At 47.4% G+C, this 21,662-nt stretch overlaps 1 protein-coding gene across 1 annotated transcript; it reads right to left on the bottom strand.

Annotated features, from left to right (window-relative positions):
• Window positions 1–2,306: 2,306 nt before the first annotated feature.
• On the bottom strand, window positions 2,307–21,658 carry CCDC47 (coiled-coil domain containing 47). The gene is made up of 13 exons (XM_066586965.1): window positions 21,566–21,658; window positions 15,448–15,729; window positions 14,541–14,651; window positions 14,258–14,432; window positions 13,353–13,474; window positions 10,833–10,898; window positions 10,042–10,143; window positions 9,850–9,960; window positions 9,676–9,761; window positions 8,753–8,811; window positions 8,551–8,660; window positions 8,263–8,430; window positions 2,307–7,184 (listed from the first exon to the last, which is right to left on the bottom strand). The coding sequence occupies exons 2-13, from the start codon at window positions 15,718–15,720 to the stop codon at window positions 7,104–7,106; spliced, it is 1,464 nt and encodes a 487-aa protein (XP_066443062.1). The 5' UTR covers window positions 15,721–15,729; window positions 21,566–21,658; the 3' UTR covers window positions 2,307–7,103.
• Window positions 21,659–21,662: the final 4 nt, after the last annotated feature.

The following is a 21,662-nucleotide window of genomic DNA, read 5'->3' as shown; positions in this document are numbered from 1 at the left end:
AATCTCATTCATGTTGGGCTGGGACCCTCACACGACCAAATATCATTTATTAAAATATTTCCTTCTGAAGTGAATTGCGCAGCCACGATGTTTATGGGAACTATCTAAGGTATCAGTCCACACCAGCAGGGGGTCAATTAGCATCTACCTGTCACTAGTTAGTTTTATTGCCATTGGAACACAGGATTTCCTGGCCTCTTGTACATCGAAAGACCTGGCAGATGCAAGGGACGGGGGAGCGATATTAGATCAAGGAATTCACCTTTCCCAGTATCCTGAGTGGAAAGTGGCTATGGATAGCTGGGGTACGCTTAATCCGTGTCTCTATATCACACTGACTGTAAAAGAAGTTACAGAGGGTAGCAAAACAGAGCCAGTAGGGACAGACTCTATACAAAGACCTGAGGTGCCCGTTAAAAAGAGAGACCCGCGAGTCTGGAATTTAGACCCTGTAGGGGCAAAAGCAGTGATAAGGCTTAATCAAGGGGGGGATATGTAGGAGTGTAGTACACAGGATGGCCTGCAAGGGGCTATAGAGACATGCATTCTGGTACTACAAAGAGAGTCAAACACTTCTGGGTATGGCAAGAAGTGAAATAAAAGCTTCAGCTCCTATCACACACAGGGGAAATGCTGGCTGCTAGCCAGAGAGGTAGTGAAAGATGCTGCATCAGGACTGGGAACTATCATGTGGTTCTAACGGAGGTAGATGCCCTCTAGACACCCTGTGTGGGGTAGTGACCGTGGCCCTGTGGGTTTGTAAACCCTGGACATTTATGGACTTTGTATGTTGTACAAGTTTGCTGTAGTGCTGTGAAAATAAGTGCTGGAAGGTGCCAGTTTTAAAGAAATCCATGTGTCTGGAGCCATTTCTGTATTTGTCATGTCCATTCCAGTCCAGTCCAAGAGAGGTCAGCGATCCGCAGGTGAGAAACCCCCTTGCCACAGTCTAAATAGTGACCCTCCCTCCATAGTGGCCCCAGTAGTAAGTGTCCACCCCATAGTGGCCCTAGTAGTAATAGCATCCCCCGTTAGTAGCCCCAGTATTAATAGAGACCCCCATAGGGGACCTTCAGTCACCTGACAAGCATTTAAATCACTTGTAGTCCCAGCATTGCTGTAATCAGTGCGACCTTTGACTTCTCTACCTGCAGGAATGCAGACTCCAGGAGTGAGGTCAAGGGTTGCACTTATTACAGCAGTGGCATCTGCTGCTGCTGCTACTAGACCGGGACAAGTGAGTTAAATGCTTGCTGGGAGGGAAGGCAAGATATGCTTCCTGCCACCCGGGACCGCGTCCCAAATCCAGGACTGTCCTGCAGAATCCAGTATGGTTGGGAGGCATGCTTTATGACAAACAAAGCGTAGTTTCATTTATAAGGGCATGTGAATTCCCAGAATATGCGGTACTGATCTACTGAAAATCCCCACCTGACTCCCAAACCACCGCACGACCAGACAATTGTCACTTGGTGCGCGGTGTTAAGGGCACAAACATTGAGACCAGTTTTCTTGAAGAGCGGAGGGCAGCATCAACCAACAACCTGGTTGTGGCAGACTTTACAGATAAAAACTTGGCAAATATCACCATGAAAAGTTATTTGCGAAAGGGCCCCGAGTATTTTTGGGGTAATAACTGCTGTGTCCACACGTCAGCTACAGGTCATGAAACGTGCCACAAACAGTACGTTTCTGTGGCCTTGTAGTAGCACATTGGCCTTCAGAACAGCAGCAATTCATCATGGCGTAGATTCCACTAAGTGATGAAATCCTTCTGCAGGAATATCGGCCCCTGACTGTGCAGTGCCCATTCATCAGAATGATTCTTGACATCCTCCTCTGACCCCTTTCACTAACTTGTTGTCTCCATCCACAGGATCCCCTTTCACTGGATGTTTTCCTCAATCACAACATTCTCTGCATACTCTCCACACCATTACACAAGAAGACCCCATGAGGTTGGCAGTGACATCCCGGCCCCGGCTAGTCTAGCACCGATGACCCGGCCTTGTTGGAAGTCGCTCAGATCGATGGATTTTCCCATCTAATGTGGATTCACACAAACTGATCCACAGAAAACTTGTCAGGTGATGTTATGCCGCACTCCGGGGTCACAGGGAGAATTTCCGTACAAGGAAGGAAATGAAGAAAGGTTGGGGGTCTCTAAATAAGGGGCCATTCAGTGTAGTTCTAAACGGTTTATTCTTGAGGCCTCCTGCGTGTCTAATAAACTGCTAATTTGTAACGAGATCTAGAATTGAATTGTGATACATTTTATAAGATTGTAACAAAACCACAAAACACGCTTTTACTTTATTACATCCATTTTAATGTTCACTTGCCAAGTAAAAACCATTTCGGTGGGTAATAGCTGCCTTGCATCCACAAGAGGACACATAACCGCGGACCGGGGAGGGGAAATATCGCAGACAGTCCATCTATCCGCAATCATCTGTGTATGAAAGCAGCAACTGGATATCAAGTTCCTGAGTATCTAAATCTGATTACCGCATCTTTATTGCTAGACAATCATTCTATTACAAGTCAATCACAATCCTACGCGACGATCAACGATCAGAGACACATTCAAGCCTAGAAGTAGGTCAACGTCTGATGGTTTCCCATCATGCAGCAGTCTCGTGATCAAGCCCTCTAGTACAGTGGCCTCCGGTTGCGAAACTACAACTCCCAGCATTCTGGGACTGTAGTTTTTCAACAAGTTGCGATTTGAAGGGTGGTGAGCGCCGCAAGTCAAGTTTAGTCACACAACTCAATGGTCGATTACAGGGGAGCTCCACTTCCAATAAATTGGATTCTCTTTTATTGCTCCCCACAATTGAGTTATGAATGGAAACAGGCTGGCCTCTAAGCAGAAAGCAAAGTACTGCAAAAACTTGCTGAGGCACGTGTACAAGCAAGTAAACTGCAGTCCTCAAAGGGGACAAAAGAGCATTCTTAGGAAACTTAGACTTAGGAAAAGTCAAAAAAAAGCCTGCATTTTGGAAAACAGTGCCACCCCTGTCTATAGGCTGTATGTGGAATTGCAGCTCAGGCTCAGTCATTTAAATGAATTGCAATTGCAAAACCAGAAATAGCCTGAGAAAAAGAATAGTGCCGTTTCAGTTCATAGATCCTTATTATTGAACTACCAGCAAATATAGGTTTTGTCACTATTGGGGGCTCATCGGATGCGTCGTTATGCTAGGATAGTGCTGTAGCCATGCACAAAGCAATGTCCCACCTAGGACCTTGCCGTGTCGTGTCGTCACATGCGGACGAACTTTGGAAACCTAATCAGGGTCTTTTTGCAATATGAAACGGTTTACTTTCTAAACTTTCCAAGTTTAAGCTTTTGATCTGTGAAGGGTTAATCACTTCGGGTACGCCCATAGGAGGAAGCGTGTTTTCCACATATGTAAAGTCTGCAGTTTTGTAGTATACGCAAAATGGATGAGATTTTACTAAGGAAGCGTTCGCACAACACGCTGTGTGATGACGCCAGGGGGTTCCAGCACAGCGGCTATAAAGAGCCCTGTGATGGAAGCTCCAAATGGAAGCCAATCACAATTGCGAAAAGAACAGCAATTTAATGTCAGTTTTACAAGGTTTCCAAATACAAGTGAAACTTTGGAAAACAGACACAATGCAAGTGATTGGTTCTGTTCAGCAGCCGTGACGCAAGTGCCTGACATAATCACACAGCGTGGTCAATAATGCTACCGAACTCTCATCCACACGCGATGGTACAAAAAAATAAATCTGCAGCGTAAATTAACCTGCAATACAGATTTCAAACTTGCGGTCTACAGATTTATAAAACTTCCCACTGTGGCGCCGTAAAGGTGTAAAATACTGACTGTAAAGAGCGTTGGTCGCACAAATATCTTGGATTTACAACATAAAACCTACAAACTAGTGAAATCTCAGTACAGGCTGTGCCAGAACTTGTGTTCAACCCATCAACTTAATTAGTCGTTTGCAAGGGTAGGGGGTATGAGTAATGACCCCCACTAATTGGGAAAATATGCACTTTTTAAAGTAGTTGTCCAGGATTTGAAAAACATGGCTACTGACTTCCAAAAACAGCGCCATATCTGTCCGGGGGTTGTGCCTGGTATTGCCATTAAGTCTTATTCAGTTCAATGGAACGAAGTTGCAGTACCAGACACAGCCTGTGGACACGTATGGTGCTGTTGAAAGAAAGCAGCCATGTTTTTCTAATGCTGGACAACCTCTCTAAAGGGGTTTTCTGTGAGTCAACCATTGATGATGTGTATCTTCGGATAGTTCATTAATAGTTGATCGGTGAGGATCGCTTGGAATCCCCAGTGATTGAAATGACAGCAGCATTTCGGTAAGCGCTGTCACTTCAGCGTATACCAGGCACAGTGCCGTACATTGTAAAGTGATGTCACATGCCTTAGAAGAGGCCGAAGTGCTCACTTGAGAGCTGCAGCCTATTCAATCAGCTGATTGTAGAGATCCCACGCAGCAGATCCTCGGTGATCAACTACTGATGATCTATCCTATCTATTCAGCCATTTCCAAGTTCGTACATCCGTAAGACACAGCGCTTGTTACCAACTTTGCAAAGATCCTGAATGACATATAACAAGGTGTACTTGCTTCACCGGGTCTGTGGGACGCTGGGTGACACAAGTCAATGGTACCGCAATGGCTGCCACAATCGGTTATAGCTAGCTTAGGCTCAGTGCCCAATACATCGAGAGAAGCTCTTGGTGTATATGTCAAGCTGTATCCACAGGGCTCCATTTGGCCTCTATATAGAAACACGCAGCAGACTGTGTTTTCCTATACAGAGGGCCACCGTGAAAAGAGAAATAGATCACGCTGTATATGCTTTTCAATATTGGACTCCAAAGGGGGAGAATTCTGCAAATGCGGCCATACTCACTCCAATGGGGTCTATTGTTCATACTCACTCCAATGGGGTCTATTGTTCATACTCGCTCAATAGCCTGTAGCTTCGACTCCTGGAGCTAAGACTGTCATTTGGGTGGTTCCCCCCTTTCACTGTCAATCAAGTCCGTTACCACCCATTGACAGTGAGTGTTGGAGGACTACCTGCTTGAAACATTCATGGCACTGGGAGGCAAATTCAAGACCCTGCATGGTGGAACGGATTCTATTTTGCAGTCATCGTGGCCAATGTTTGCTCTTTAGATCAGTCCACCAAATATGCCTCCTTCATCACATAGACACCTAGAGCATCCGGATCTGACGACACGGTCTACATGTAATCCACACACACAAGCTGACTGCTGCCCCCTGCAGGTGGACACTAGGAATAACACTACTATTATGCTTTATTATAGAAACATTTTGCAATAACTTAAAATACTTTTTTTTATATTAGATTTATAAAATATCATGGGGAAAAAAAAAAAAAAAAAAAAGATTATTAATCCTAAAGAAGTGAAACCCTAAAATCAGAGGCCAAGTTACTATAGAACACGCTTGTACATTAGAAAGGACTATAGCGGTGTTTGATCTGGGGGTAGAAGTTAACACGACCGCAGCCGGGCTAGAGCCGGGTAGTGGGAGCGTTGTGACAACCTCATCTAGGAAGACTTCAACCAATCAGCAGCCAGATGCCGGGAAAAGTTTCTTCTTGTATTTACGGACATGTTATAGAGTTTTTAACCCCACTGGTGCCACAGCTATTAGGATGCTGCGCACAAGGGCAGTATTGACCGTTTCAGTATTTCTTAATGCAGGCCCTGACCAAAGGACAGACCACTGGGGGAAACCCTAATGATGTACTGTGTGTTAAATGTCAACCAGAGCCAATCTGGCACCACTTATCACAGTTCACACATGTTCTAGTTGGAGTCAGGTCTGATAGCTGCCTAACATGTATGGAGGACATTCATAAAGCCTTCTACACCAGTTTCTGGCGTACAAAATTTGCAGATTTGTGTGCGAGTGGGGAATTTGTGCCAAAAATTGTGACTTTTCACTTTTTTGTGCCGGCCTTGCCATTTTTGTAAAAAAAAACAAAACAAAACAAAAAAAAACGGGCAAAGCTTGTTGGGAGAGAGCGCTCAGACTGACTGGTTTATGCGTAATTTACACCAGAAACTGGCGTAAATTATGCTAGAAATGTATACTAGGTCGGATAGGTCATCGTGTATGCCTGAGGACAGGCCATCAACAGCAAAAATCCTGCAGAACGTCTTTAACATCAAGAACTTTGTAACTAAACTACAACACTTTCAAATAATTGTAACCATTACTTGATGTTAAAGGGGTTTTCTATGGAAATACTATTGACCGGCTGGTTGGGATTTGCCACTCCGGATCCCGGCCAATCAGTTGATCAGGAGCCCACCGTCATTGCCGCTACACACAGGGTATGGAGCAGAAGCTGCTGGTCCGACCCCTCTGTAGTGGCCGGCGCTTGTAACTGCAAGGGCAGATCCCATTGATTTTAATGAACCCCCCAATCTGCAATTACAAGAGCCGGCCACTACACAGGAGTCGGAGAAGCTTCCACTCTTTACCCCTGTGTGTGGCAGCACTGACAGCGGGTTCCTTATTAGCGGACTAGCCATGATCTCGAGTGTCGGACTCCGGCTGATTAACCGTTGATGACTTATCCCAATGACAGGTCATCAATTCCCTGCAAGCAATTCCCATTTAATGAGGGCAAAACTTCAAACTGTAGGTGGAAGAACTCCGTTCCATGATTTTCATCCCAGCATGAAAGACTTAAGGAGTAGTAAGATTGCAGTCCATATTGAAAGAACCACAAAGCACCGTTCCAATGCAATAGGGGCCATGTTGCTTCAAAAAGAGGGATGATCTATATAAGAGCAATTCAGTTAATGTCTCCATTTACGCAGGTCAGAGGGGCGGTTATCACTACGGCTGAACGGTCTATGGCCAAAGATACCTAAACCAAGCTTCTCTGGGAGGACGTGCAGAACACCAGACAAGTCCTATGTAAGCCGTATATGGGAAGACAATGAACCGTTTCATCATAACCAATGATATACTTTTCCTAAATGAGGTTTCAGTTTCCCCCAGCTATCCTGACCTAACTGGCAGATAAGGGGACGGGGTCTGGATGGGCCAGGCAGTTACATGGCCTTCACTTTAATCTGCTTCATTTTCATCTGCTTTTTCTCCATCTTCTTCTGCTCCCGGCGCTGAGCGGCTTCCTGGACGAGGTGTAGAAAAAGAGAAAAGTATTAACTTACTGGATCCTGTATTTAACCTCTTGAGGATTTGGTTATATATCGTTTTTTCTGCATTTTTGCTTTCTTCCCCCACGGTTTAAAGAAAAAAAAATAAATTTTTTTTTTTTAAAAACACAATTTTTTAAAATTTTTCCGATGACATAGCTACACAAGTTTGTTTTTTTTCTGCGGTACAAATTGTAGTGAAATGAGAAAACAAGTAATTATGCAATTGCTGGGGGAGGGGTCTGGTTTTGCTGGTGTGCACGATGCAGCAAGAATGACGTTAACCTTTATTCTGTGGGTCCGTAGGATTAAGCTGGTAAAAACTTAATAAAGATTTTTTTACTTGCATTATTTTAAAGTTTTCTTTTTTGTATTTTAAATTACGTTCTGTCACCATCTTCTGACCACCATAACATTTGTTTTTCCACCAATAGAGTTGTGTGAGGGCTCGGATTTTTTCGGTACTATTTTTGGGGAACATGTGACTTTTTAATCATTTTTTATTAAATTTGATCTTGGATGGGTTGACCGAAAGAGAACAATTCTGGCGAAACTCTGTGATCCTCTGCTGTGGTTGTGACAGCCATGCTGGAGAGTCCCTGCATCCCTGAAGTGATGCGAGGTTGTTTTCACATACCTGGGGAATTCACATGGTGGGGAGCGCAATATGGGGGCGGGATTCACAGACCTAGATCACGCTCGCCTGTGTGAAGTTACCCTAAGGCCATATTCACATGGCAAAAAGGACATGCAGTGAAAAAAAAAACGCTTGTGTAAAAAAACCCCATTCAAATGAATGAGTTTTTTTTCTGTGCGAGTTCTGTTCATCTTGGAACTCTCACCCATGTGAATACACTAACTGTGGTTTCTAAAAACTTGGCCTGTCATAGGAACATAGTAAAAGTTTTTTTTTTATCACTGGGAGTCCCGCTGCTTACACCCCCACCGATTGCTAAAACGAGCCAGCTAAAGTGCTTGAAGCAGCCAGATCAAAACTTTTGACATGTCAAAAGTTTTTAGAAAGTGCAGTTACACTTTACGCCTCCCGACTCACCTCCAACCGACGCTGCTTTTCGGGATCCTCCTCATTCATGATGCGCTCCTTCTCAGCTCTCTTCTTCTCCTCACGTCGGGTCTGGGCGGCTTCTTGGCGCTGCACATGTGTAAGCTTCAGGAAGTTCTCCTCCACACGGGCGCGGTTCTTATCAGCCTTTTGCTTCCCCTGAAATTCAGGGTCAGGCATGGTGTTAAAAGCAAGTGAGGGACAGCAGAAGGGCAGGTGATACTCGTGTATAGTACAGGTGATACATAACATGTTCGATTATCCCCGGCGTCATCTCACCTCTCTGTTCAGACGGAACTTCTTCACTTTGTCGATGCTGTAAATCACCATGTTCATCAGCGGCAGAAGAGACTCCATGTCCTTTACGGATGCGTTTCCAGCTCCAGGCACTAAGATGTGTAGATGGAAAGGATCAGAGGGTTTCCTGTCATTTCCAATTTCCCTTACTTGTTTAGTACCGGAGTGCATCCTCCATCCTTACCATTAAATGTAAACAGAAGAGTCTTCTTGGTCTCTGGCAGTTTGAGGGGCTGCCCCTCCCTGAAATAGACGAGAGCATAAGTAACGGTGGAAATATGTAACACCTGACACCAAATCTAGGCGTGTACAAATACCTTCACTAATTCATAAGCTTCTTTGTGGATTCAGCATATTAAAAAATATGGAAAGCCTATGAAGATCGAACAAGAATCCCAGCGCCGCGTATATCAGAAATGTAACTAAACTTTAAAGGGGTTGTGCCAAGTTATCACATTATCCCCTATCCACAGAATAGGGGATAGCTTTATGATCAGTGGGGTTCCATGGCTGGGGTCCCCAACGATCCAAAGAATGGGGGTCTCAAAGGTCCCCACAAGAACGGAGCGATAGTTGTGCATGTGTGCTGCATTCATTTAAATGGGACTGCCGGAGAACACTTAATTGTCCTGCAGTGAAAACTTTTGCAAGTTTCTAACATACTTTGTGTTTCACTTCCTCCCCGGTTTTGAGTGCTCAGCTTACAATCTATGAATGGAAACGGGTGGAGGCTGTGAACCAGCAAATTTAATACTTCTCACAGTAAGACCATTTACTAAAGTTATATCCAATCTAGGCAATCCTCTGTGCACTAAATTCTCTCCTGTACTGATGGTTTGCTACAATCTATTAGCGTATGTGAACTGCATCAGACTGGGGTCTGGGCTGATCAGCTGCCTGGCTAATCTAGATGCAACTGAAGCATTACATATGTACGTGATGACAGCCGCAGGGTGAAAACAGAAGCATTTTCCATTCACTCACTGCAAGCAGTGATCTACCACCATCTATTTACTACATCCATATAGATCCTACAGATTTCCAAAAGGACTAAAAAAATATTCCTCACTTCTGCAATGGCTGAATTTATGTGGTGGGAATACTTACTCTTGCATAACCTTTGGACCAGAAAATTGGTCCGAGAAATGGATGGATTCAATCTTATCAGCATAATGTGTTAGGTAATGAACCATCTGTGGAGAGAAGAGGCACGGAGGATAAGGAACCAGAAGACAGAGGATTGATGGAAACAGAGGATTGATGGACCCGTAATGGCCGTACCTTAGTGTCTAAGACACCATCTGTCACCTCCCCCATCTCAGACAGGATGGCTAAAGACTCCGGGAGCCCCAGCTTGGCTGCAGACTTGGGCTTGTCACTGCAAAACTCACTCTGCACACGGGGAAGAGACAGAAGATGGATCATTCCTTATCCAGGAGCAGAAGTGTAACCGACCTCTACTGTTCCACTCACCAAGTCTTGCATTTCCTTCTGCAGCCGAGCAAGGGTCTTCCGAGTCCCCACAGCAAACACAAAGGTGTCCATGTCCTCTTCATTCATCGTCACTTTTATTTGCTGCAAGAGGATGTGCAGAAGGAAAGAGGAAGGACCGTTATGGATAAAGGAATTCTAATAGCACAAGCGTTTAAGGACTTTCTATTGAGCCCGTCTTCAGACAAAAAGCGGCGACAGCACTCGGACGAGGGCTCCAACTGCTCGTTCTAGCAATCCTTTGGGGTCTCAACACCTGGACCTCAGTGATCAAAACTTTTAACATCTCCCTATGACACGTCAAAAGTTTTTAGATAGCGCAGTTACTCGTTAAAGTCTCATATGCAAATTACATGTTTTTTGCATGTATGTTTAAAGGGATTTTCTGGGAATCTAATACAGATGACCAATCCTCAGGGTAGGTTTGGTGGGGTCCACTCGGGACACCCACCAATGAGTTGATTGAAGATACAGCAGGCAAGCGCTGTGGCCTCTTCTCAGACTGGCGAGGTCACATTAATCGGTCATATGGCCTTAAGACAACTTAGTCCCATTTAAGTGAAAGGGATTCAGCTGCAATACCAGGTATAGCCTCTATACTATCTATAGCGCTGTGCTTGGTAAGCAGTGAAGCTTCACTCAGTTTAGGAGAGCCCGGTGATGTAATGGTGTTTTGTAGGTTGTCAATCAGCCTTCTCTAGGGTAATGTGCTGCTATTGATCATCCGCTCTTGCTACAGTTTGTAGCAGACAGGCTGGCATTGCTTTACTTACCACTTGATCGCAGGTTGGGCGCATCATACGGGCCAAAACATTCAGCAAGTCCTGACGTTTCAAAAACTGGAAATGTAAAAAGCAAGAAATTGTCAGAACCAACGAGACATTCACCTGCAAGGCACACAATGCTGATTTCTGTCATGAGATGATAAAAGTGATGTGGCTTTATAGGAAGGGGGCTAAACGTGGCATTGTGCACTAGCGCAGACTAAGCCACTTCACAGGTAGGATAAAGTTTGACAAAAGTATCTAAAGATGCACCACAGTTATCATCCGGAACAAGTCACTGTGATTGCTGTTCAATCTCGCAGTTGTTCGCTAGTCACTGATAGACAACAATTACCTGTTTACACCAGAGGACAATTAAAGGGGTTTTTAAAATTTTTTTAAAATTAACATTTTGGTTCCCCCGTGCCCAAAACTACATAAAAGTAATATACTAATGGTGGTGCCGGACCATCACTTCAGAGCTCCGGCATCTGCCAGACGACGCTGCCCGGCCTGAAGGCCTTGTGACGGCCCATAACCCTGTAGTGTAGACGCTCCAAGGCAGGTTTAGGGCATGTCATTGATTATGTCCCTGTCCAGCCTCCTATTGGGCGCAGTGGTCTTGTGGGTAAACAACCTATGTGATCGCAGCAGCCGATGTAAATAGAAGACTGTAGGAGCGGGGAAGCAGCGAGCAGTGGGAGGCGAGTATTGGGTTTTCTTATTATCTTATAGGCATATTCATCATTATGCTCTTGGATTACTCCCAGAGTAATTCATGACATCATAGAGTGCATTATGTGACCTGCTGGAGGAGTGCAGAGTGCTCATACTCCACCAAATGCAATGATGAACAAGTAGAGTACCAAAAATAAAGCACATATAAACCTGCACCACATATACTGCACCGCAGTATACACATCCAGCGCTCTCCTCCATACACAGTACATGGCTTCTCCCCTTCCCCACACTATAATTACATTCACAGCTCCCTACTGCCCTGTTAGTAGAAGCTGGACCTGCTCATACACCCATCTCATACATAAAAGGGGTTTTCTAGATTTTTTTTCCCCGCTACCCATTGTAAAATCTAAAAAGTACATACGCACCCATCCCAGGTTGCTGCACCTCCAGCGGCGCATACTCCGTTCTTCCTATCAGCACCGGGTTTACAGACTGCAGTCAGCCTGTTGGTACATCACAGACCGCTGCAGCCAGACTCAGGCCTTAGTGACATCCTGTTAATAGGCTGACTGCAGTCTCTAAACAGTGCGGATGGGGAGAACGGAGTATGTGCCGCTGGAGGTGAAGTGACCTGGGGGGACGGATGCGTATAGACTTTTATTATATTTTACAATGGGCAGCATATTGAAAAAAATACAACTCAACTTGAATACCCCCTTTATCAGGATGCAGGGATCCCCCAACACAATGATAATACCCCACTTCCCCAACACAATGGCATTAGCAGGAGTCGGACCCCTTCCCAAACACAATGGCAATAGTCCAGACTTATCTCTCACTATACTCCCTCCCACTGTCCACCATGTACGCAGCTATACTCCACTTATACCTGGTGCTCTTACTCTGAGCCGGAGTGTTGGGATGCCAAGCTGAGTAGGGGGCACATTCCAGGTCCTGGGGTATGAAGAATGCAGTAGGGGCAGAAGTGTTTGAGGCGGTTTTGGTGCACAGAACCTCTCTGCATTCTGGAATTAGATGGGAGTCAGTCGGAGGACCTAAATCCTTCCTCAGTTGTAGGACTACATGGTGCTGCATGGTTTATACCCTCTAGCACAGCGGGAATACCTGCTGTGCATCAGAGGAGAGACTAGCAGACAAAAATATGGATTTTTAATATTCCAAATGGCAGCAGCGCAGGTCACAAACTGTGACTAAACTGAAAAACTTTGCCATTTTCAAAAGTCCACGTTGGTCACCATCTGGAGTCCTGAACCCTGTTTTTGGATGATGCACAGCCTGCACACTCTAACTACGCTCTATGGAGTGTGCTCCAGTAATGACGAACAACCAGAGCATGTACTTTGGAGATGCTCCTAGCAATGATGAATAGGCAAAGCGTGTTTTATGCACTCCACACATGCTCAGAGTTCAAGGATGAATATGCCTTATGTGTCCCTCCACTGCCACCAAGAAGACCCCTTTAATTAAACAGTGACTATTTTAAGGTGTGCTGAGACGAAGCGACCGAATTATCATTAGTTACCCTGTTGGTAACTAATCATTAGTTACATTCGCTCTTTCAGGGGGTTGGCTGTGTAATGTAGGGCAGGACAGATCCTCCAGAGCCAGGAAACCCTCTTTGTAACTGCTCTCCACTCTGACCAAGAGATGAGGATCCTGAACACATGACCGCCCACTATTAACTCCCCAATAGGGTCAATAGGATTGTGTTTTCCGAACTGGACAACCCCTTTAAATTTTAAGCTGGCCACAGACACAAGATAACTATTGGCCAAGCAGAGCCCGCTGCTTTTTAAATGAATATATACAGGGTAAGGATGGCACCTTGAGTTGAATCAGCATGCCCTCGCAGCACAGACGTCCTGAGCACCACAGGTTGTAGATGTGCTCGTTCTCCTGGTTCAGCTTCCCAGTGCTCACCGCATCCTTACTCGTCCCATCATCCCCTGCAAAAAGCCATGGTGTGAGCATTATCGGAGGTCTTACTAGTTTATCAAAAGTTTATGAGTAGCCACATAATTCATGGTCCCCTCTCCAGTGGCATTCAAACCTACCTAAAAGAGGAGAGGCCATCCTTAAAGGGGTAGTCTCATTTTGGCTAATCATGGCTGATATGAGAACACCCATCTGTGTACCACAGCCGCCAGTAGCTGGAATTACAGAAACAGTCAAACTGGCTGGTCTATGTTGTTTCTATAACTCCTGTAGACGTGAGTAGGCGCTACGGAAACAGCGCAGAATGACCAGGGGCGTGGCATACAGATAGGTATTCCTATCTCAGCCATAACTGGTTGAGATGAGAATACCTCTTTAAAGGGGTTGTCCACCAGTAAACTATTGATTACCTATTTTCAGTCATTGAAAGTTGATCGGTTGGGGTCCGCCGCTCAAGACCCCCACTGATCAGCTGTTCTCAGGAAGAACAACAGCATGTACAGAGCAGAAAGCAAAGCAGATAGTTTGAATTCAGTGGGAGCTGTGCCTGCATTACCAGCCCAGGCCACTACAATGTGTACACCGCTATCAGCTCCATACAACTTGTCAAAGGCCCAGAAAACAGCCGATTGGTGGGGGCTTCAAGGGTTGAACTCCCTCCGATTAATTATTGATGACCCATTCTGAATATCGTGGATAAGTGGTGGATAACCCCCTTAGTCCCCCCCAAAGAGTTGCTATAGGGTATATAGAAAGATGTTGACTTGACAACCCCTCTAAGGCATGGCACTTACCTACAAGAGAGAAGTTACTCTCCAGCAGCTCCCGGTGAGAGTTGAACCAGGCCTGTGCCAGGCGGCTGTTCTTATTCTTGCCAATGATGTAGTTCATGATGTATGCCAGGAGCCCGGTCACCATGAGGATCTCCATGTAATAGCTCTCCCAGCTGTTCTGCAGATGGGCAGGGACCTGGAAAAGAGTGATGAGATAAAACACGAAGACAAGGGAAATGCAAAAAAATCCTAATATTGTGCCGCTTCAGATCTACTTGAATGGAGGTGCTGGAGTCCAACTTACATCTACAATGGTGATGGGGTCCTTGCTTTTGATGGTGCTTCCTGAGTCTATTTTGTCTTCGTAACCTTCGAATTCTTCATCATCATATGGCTCATTATCATTGTCGCCCTCCTGTGGGACAGAAGATAGAGATCATCCTCACATGCAGCACTTGTGACTGTTTTATTTCTCCAGAAATGGTGCCACTCTTGTCTCCAGGCCGTGTCTGGTATTGCAACTTGGCAGAATCCCAGTTAGTTAGTGGGACTGAGCTGCAGTACCAGGCACATCCCATAGACCAGAGTGGTGCTGCTGTACAAACCACAAACCTTTTAAGGAGCAATGCTCATCCAGTTCTACTAATTCAGAAGGGAGCGCTTTGTGAAGCGGCAAGAGGGAAGGAAGAGTAAAGTTAGTGGCAACCACTATGGGTATTGTGAAGGTTGGTAAGAGTGGAAGCCGTTTATATCAAAAGAGAGATTATTAAAAGTGGTTTTTATTGTGCAAAAATAGAAAAACCTAAAAAAAATATTTTTGGTATAGCCGTGATCATACCGATCTGCAGAAATAAATATATTACTGTATTTATGCTGTAGGATTGACGCTGCAAAAATGCATCCTGGCCGCACTCAGGATCTCAAGTTTAAGAGTACGATATCGGTTCGGTATCTCGCTCACCCGTGTGAATGCACAGCGCTGTACATTTTGTAGTGGTGGTGCCTGGTATTGCAGCTCAATCCAATTAATTTGAATGGCACTGAGCTGGCTGTATGACAACCAGAAGTGGCATCACAGGCCAGGAGAAGCAGCTGCAGCGCTCAACCCTTGCAGACAGGTGATGGGCGAGGGTTCTGGGAGTCAGCCCCCCTTAATGATCTGATATTGATAGCCTATCTTGAGCATGGGTCATCAATATTTTAGTCCTTACCTGTCCTTCAGTATCCAGTTCAAACTCCTCCTGTCCCTCCACCTCCACCGTGGCTTCCTCGTCATCTTCCTCTTCCTCATCAGCTGTGTGCTGCTGGTGTGGCGGGTGCGCCGTCACCTCCTCATCTGGCGCATCTTCAAATTCAGCAAAGTCATTGTCATCGTATTCAGCCACATCATCACCATCATCAAACTCCTGAAACTTGGCACTGGAGCTGGCGACCAGGAAGAGGAGGAGAGCGACCAGCAGGCGAGGAAAGGGCAACATCTTCATGGAGACACCCTGCAAGGAGAGGACAGGACCGTTACACGTGTTCACCAGCCAAAGGAAAAAAGTACGGTGGCTTCCTAATACACTATGGACGACAATTATCACTCTACGCCTTACTAGTGCAAGAAAACTCGCGAATGATGGCGCACGCCAGTCTTGTGCAAAAATCTGAGACTTTCCAGCAGTTTTTACAAGTGGGCGTGGTTACTGGCATGGGTGTGGTCTACAACTTTTAGAAAGTTTAATATCAAAGCCAGAAAATGGCGCAGAGTTTTACGGCGTAGAGTTCGTCCCACATTTACTTAGAGGTCTATGCCAGTTTTTGATGTCAACTACACCAAAAAAGTTGCAAATCACGATGCGGGCCTTTTCTTGTGAATTACTAAATTTAAGAGAAATTTATTAAGAATACAGAAAATTGTGCAAATACGGACGAGTGCAACATAAAATACTACAGTTCCAATGCAGCGGCTGCAATGTAGGACGGGCCGCAGCTATCCTCTGACCGAAGGCATGAGAGCCCACCGTCCGCAGCTACCCCCCGACCGAAGGCATGTGAGCCCACCGTCGGCAGCTACCCCCCTACCGAAGGCATGAGAGCCCACCGTCGGCAGCTACCCCCCTACCGAAGGCATGAGAGCCCACCGTCGGCAGCTACCCCCCTACCGAAGGCATAAGAGCCCACCGTCGGCAGCTACCCCCCTACCGAAGGCATAAGAGCCCATCGTCCGCAGCTACCCCCCGACTGAAAGCATGGGAGCCCACCGTCGGCAGCTACCCCCCGACAGAAGGCATGAGAGCCCACCGTCCGCAGCTACCCCCCTACCGAAGGCATGAGAGCCCACCGTCCGCAGCTACCCCCCAACCGAAGGCATAAGGGCCCACCGTCCGCAGCTACCCCCCGACCGAAGGCATGAGAGCCCACCGCCCGCAGCCACCCCCGACTGAAGGCACGAGAGCCCACCGTCCGCAGCTACCCCCCTACCGAAGGCATGGGAGCCCACCGTCCGCAGCTACCCCCCGACTGAAGGCATGGGAGCCCACCGTCCGCAGCTACCCCCCGACTGAAGGCATGGGAGCCCACCGTTCGCAGCTACCCCCGAACCAAAGGCATGGGAGCCCACCGTTCGCAGCTACCCCCGAACCAAAGGCATGAGAGCCCACTGTCCGCAGCTACCCCCCAACCGAAGGCATGAGAGCCCACTGTCCGCAGCTACCCCTCTACCGAAGGCATGAGAGCCCACCGGCTGCAGCTACCCCTCTACCGAAGGCATGAGAGCCCATCGGCTGCAGCTACCCCTCTACCGAAGGCATGAGAGCCCACTGTCCGCAGCTACCCCCGAACCGAAGGCATGAGAGCCCACCGTCTGCAGCTACCCCCGAACCGAAGGCATGAGAGCCCACCGTCCGCAGCTACCCCCGAACCGAAGGCATGAGAGCCCACCGTCCGCAGCTACCCCCGAACCGAAGGCATGAGAGCCCACCGTCCGCAGCTACCTACCCCCCCCCCCCCCCCCAAGGGCATAATAGCCCATCGTCCGCACCTCTCTCACCCCCCAAAAGATGGGAGCTGATCACTGGGCCGGCTTCAATTTAAAAGGGGGAAAGGCTCTTTAAGGAACAAGTAGAACATGAAGCGAGAACGCCGCGTGCTAAACCCTCGCTGCGCGGTAATCTGCTTAGCCGAAAATCCCTTTGTGTCTGCGGTGTCCTACAAAACACCCTTCCTGCCAAGTCCAAACATCCTCAGCGTCTACAAACAGGGATCTGGGGGGGTTATTGTCCAACCTGGTGGGACGACGGAAGATTACCAGAACCTTCTTGTATTATCGGCAGCGGAGGCCAGAAATCCCATCAAACATTAACCGCCTTGCTGCACGCAAGAAGCAAATACCATCATCCGTGACCTGCAGGACTCTCCAGACGGCGCAGAACTCAACTGAGCGGCGAAGGTCCGCTGCTCAGGATAACCGCCGATCGGTTGGCTGAAGGGGCCACGGCGCTCATAGGCGAAGCTGCGAACGGTGGGCTGGTAATGCAGAACACCATGTTATTGATAGCAGCCGTTCTGAGTACGATAGGCTTGCAGCGGCCCCTTCAATCGAATGATCATGGCGGACCCCCACAATCAGATATCGATGACCTATCCCAGCGTTTCCGAACTCCAGTCCTCAAGGCACCCCAACAGATCATGTTTGGGCAAATCCTATCTTTGGGCTTGTCCTCGCATCGCCCGTTGTTTCCAATGGCATCGGCGGCTGGGTGCACGCAAGGTCTCCCCATTGAAAACAATGGGAGAAACTCTACGATCGCAGGCGGTCACACACAGTCCATTTTTTCTTGATATTTCCTGCGCCATCACTGAGGGATGGCGCGGGTACCTACGGTCCATACACAATGCTAACTGCGTATGGGCTGCGGGTCGGACGCCTCCATTAACTTCAATAGAGGCCGTCAGCGCGGAGTTCGCAGCAAACAGGGCATGCTGCGATTTCTCTTCCACTTGTGGAATACACAATTCGTATCTGCGAGTGTGAAGGGAAGAATGAAACTTTGGAATGAAATTGAAATGCCCGTGTTTTGCCACAAAAAGTCTGCGCAGATGGCGATTTGCGGATTCCGCAAGTGGAATCCATTCACGTGAGACCCTCCTAAATACACACACGGACTTTAATGGCGCTCAGTTCAAACTCAGACCAAATTCGGATGTTAAAATCGCCCCACGTGAATAAGCCCTCGGTCTTCTCCGCACAGCGGCACACAGAGCTACAGCCGGCCATATTGAGGGAGATAAGCAGCAGATGGCTGGGGGGCTTCTGTGCGGTGAACGATATGAACGGGACGCGACTCTAAACTCGCTCTGCGGCCCCTTTTATTCTCAGGATCGGTGGAGGTTCCAGAGTCCGGACCCCAATCATAGACATATCCTATGTAATCTGCTTGATAAGGTGGGAAAAGCCCTTTAAGTGTCACCAAATATTAGGGAAGCCCTTTAACTCCGTGACCAATGTTTATAAAGAAGGGGCTTGCACAACAAGGGGCTGCGGTCTACAGCCATTACTGTCTCTGACGGCGGGGGAAAACAATGTCCGGATGCGCTGGACGTACCGGACGGACCCCCTGCTGCAGCCCAACGCGATGTGATGGGTCGGTTGAGCAAGTCTCTAAAGGCAAGGCGATGGGAACTTGTCTATCTTTTATCAGGGAGTGCCAGGTTGACTCTATAGGACTGCACCCAGGGGTCAGGCGAGGGTGAGCACAGGGCGAGTTCATTGGCACAGCATGCTGGAGGGTGGCAGCGAGAAAAACGCGCCTCCTCATGTCCAAACCTAATACAGTGGCTGAATCTGGAGCTTTAAATATCATCGTCGCCTCGAAGGGGCCAACAACGCCAGCTGTCCGGCAGTGACTGACGGGGACAGGTGATGCCGGCGGGCGACATCCTCCTCCTGATACATCCAGCCGGAATACATATACAGGGCACATGCCCAGCAATGCAAGTGCCATATAGTGAGATGCACCCGTGCCGTATAACCCAATAACACGCATCGGGGGGTGATGTGCTGCATTACAACCACATCCTTCCCCTCGGCTCCGAGACCCATCCTCCTTTTGTTTTACCATATATGACATTTGGGAGGATTTACCATTTCTCAAAAAGGGGGTCTCTCTCTTGAAGATGCCCCCTTTGCATATGCAGTATCACAGCGGGCTGCGCGACATTTTTTATTTTTGTAGCACCCGTAAAAGGGACTTGGAGTTTCAGAAATCGCAAAGCACAGTGCGCTGTGCCGTAACTTGGAAGAAACAGAACAGCTTACTGTGCTACGCCAGTTCTTTAACTCCCATCTGCTTCTATGGGTACTACGAAAACGCAACACAGCCTATCTGTACTCCCACTCACCACTTACAGCCAGGACAGAGGGCCCCCAGGTTACAGCCAGGATGGGGGGCGGTCAGTTTTGGTTTTTGAGACAGGTGCGGGTTCCACAGATAGGACCTGCATTGGTCAGATCATTAAGGCATATCCGCAGAGCTGGTGTGAAACTACAACTCCCAGCATGCCTTGAGGACTCTAGATTTTAGCAATTACTCCAGAATACCCTAGAAGTCAATCTGACTCCCAAATAAGAACTTTCATAGACATTAAAGGGGCTGTCCAGGGATTGTAAAACTCACCCGGAGTAGTGGAGTCGGAACTGCCACTTCTGGCTGAGTTTGGACAAGCGATGTTGTGCTATTGTGGCCCCTCCGTTGTCGGTGATGTCATCGCTGAGGGGATGGCTGTTGGCTCATTATAATAACTGAGCCGGCCCCCTTTTCTGTCTTCGCATCGGCTGACTTAGTTATCAAAGTGAGCCAATAGCGAACCCCTCAGCGATGACATCACCAACAACGGAGGGGCCACAGTAGCACATGACCGCTTGTCCAAACTCAGCCGGAAGTGGCAGTTCCGACTCCACTACTCTGGGTAAGTTTTCACAATGCCTGGATAACCCCCTTGATAAGAAAGCAGAGTAAAATCTGTGTCCACACGGTAGAATCTGATCCGGATTTTTCCGCATGGATTGCGCTTATAGAATCCAAAACGCACGTCCATTACTAAACCGCAAATTTCTGCAGCGCAAATGTAGCCCTACCACCTCTTAACGCGGATCTGTGCAGAATTACGTTGGAAATTCGAGGTGCCGATTTTAACCAATCACAGGGCAGAATCCACGCCACTAATGTGTAGTTCTTAGAGGTTCTTTCCACGCAGAAAAAAAAAATCTGCGTTGTAGCCGGCCGTGTGAACATACCCCGAGGGCTCATCCATACGGAGAATGGAATCACCTGGCGAGAAACTGATGGACTCCAACAGCACTGAACGGTCCCCAATGATTATAACGGCGCCCGTTCGCCTCCCGTTCTGGTGCTAGATGTTTCCCAGAACGGCACAGTGTCGCCTGCAGCGCTATTTCATACTGAATTTTAACATAAATGTGCGACGGAGACTCCGAACACAACTTCTGGCGCTGGTGTGAACAAGCCCTGAAAAGTTAGATCGTCTATAAACAATAGTTTATTCTTGTGCAAAAACGGGCAACTTTTTGACTTTTTTTAAGCGTCTGCGTGACACTTTTCTAATAGCGGGCAGGGCTCAGCAACCCAAAAATGGTTGGAATCCACACCTGATCATAGCCGGCGCAAATTTCATATTCTGCTTGCACGGACTGACCAGTCATGCGCCAAATTTATTACCAGGCATCGGCGGCCTCCTACCACACCAACAATTTTAGTTGTTCGCTTCCAACCAGAGTGGATATTATCGCAATGATTCGCACGGCTCTCCGATTACTTCTATACAGCCCAATTACTCCCATCGCCGCGCTGTACGTACTCGACCCCATAATGAGACCCCTTACACGTATGTCCAATAAGCGGATCATCACTTGCCAGATAAATACTATGACCGCTCCTCCCGACAGGCATTTAAAAGACATCCTCAGATCCATCCGGAACATCGCGAAGACGTACGTTACGGTAAATAATCGCCACTAGTGAAAAAAAATCACCGCGGCTTATGCTAAATGACATAACTGTGTGCTGGACATAGTTACAAAACAATGCTGTCACAAAACTACAACTCCCAGCATACCTTCATAGGCGTAAGCTGTCATAGCATGCTGGGATTTGTAGTTTCCCAACACCCAGACTGCCAGAGCTTGCTGATAACTGTATGTAAAATACCATAATTCCCCCCGTATACTAATAACGACACAATAAGAGGCTCCTGATAACATATATATGTCCTACCGCCTCCTACACCCTCCCCATAGCCGTGCCCGACCTCTCCGGCTATCCGTACCTTGTCTTCTCGCCTCTTCTGCTAAGTTTTAGGCCGCGGCGGAAGTGACGTAAGCAAGGTAACACAGGAGAGCGCTCTGCCCATACATCAACGTCAC

This window comes from Eleutherodactylus coqui, chromosome 13 (genome assembly GCF_035609145.1).
Source record: "Eleutherodactylus coqui strain aEleCoq1 chromosome 13, aEleCoq1.hap1, whole genome shotgun sequence".
NCBI classification, from domain to species: Eukaryota; Metazoa; Chordata; class Amphibia; order Anura; family Eleutherodactylidae; genus Eleutherodactylus; species Eleutherodactylus coqui.
This window is presented reverse-complemented; position numbering and strand designations above follow the sequence as displayed.

What these genes read in the sequence shown, in the direction of transcription:
- CCDC47 (XM_066586965.1), bottom strand. Translation starts at nt 15,720, where the DNA reads ATGAAGATGTTGCCCTTTCCTCGCCTGCTGGTCGCTCTCCTCCTCTTC. An exon ending in ATGGTGTCTTAGACACTAAG is followed by an intron (nt 9,762 to 9,849) that starts GTACGGCCATTA and finishes TTCTCTCCACAG; the next exon opens with ATGGTTCATTACCTAACACA. An exon ending in AGTTCCGTCTGAACAGAGAG is followed by an intron (nt 8,431 to 8,550) that starts GTGAGATGACGC and finishes CCTGAATTTCAG; the next exon opens with GGGAAGCAAAAGGCTGATAA.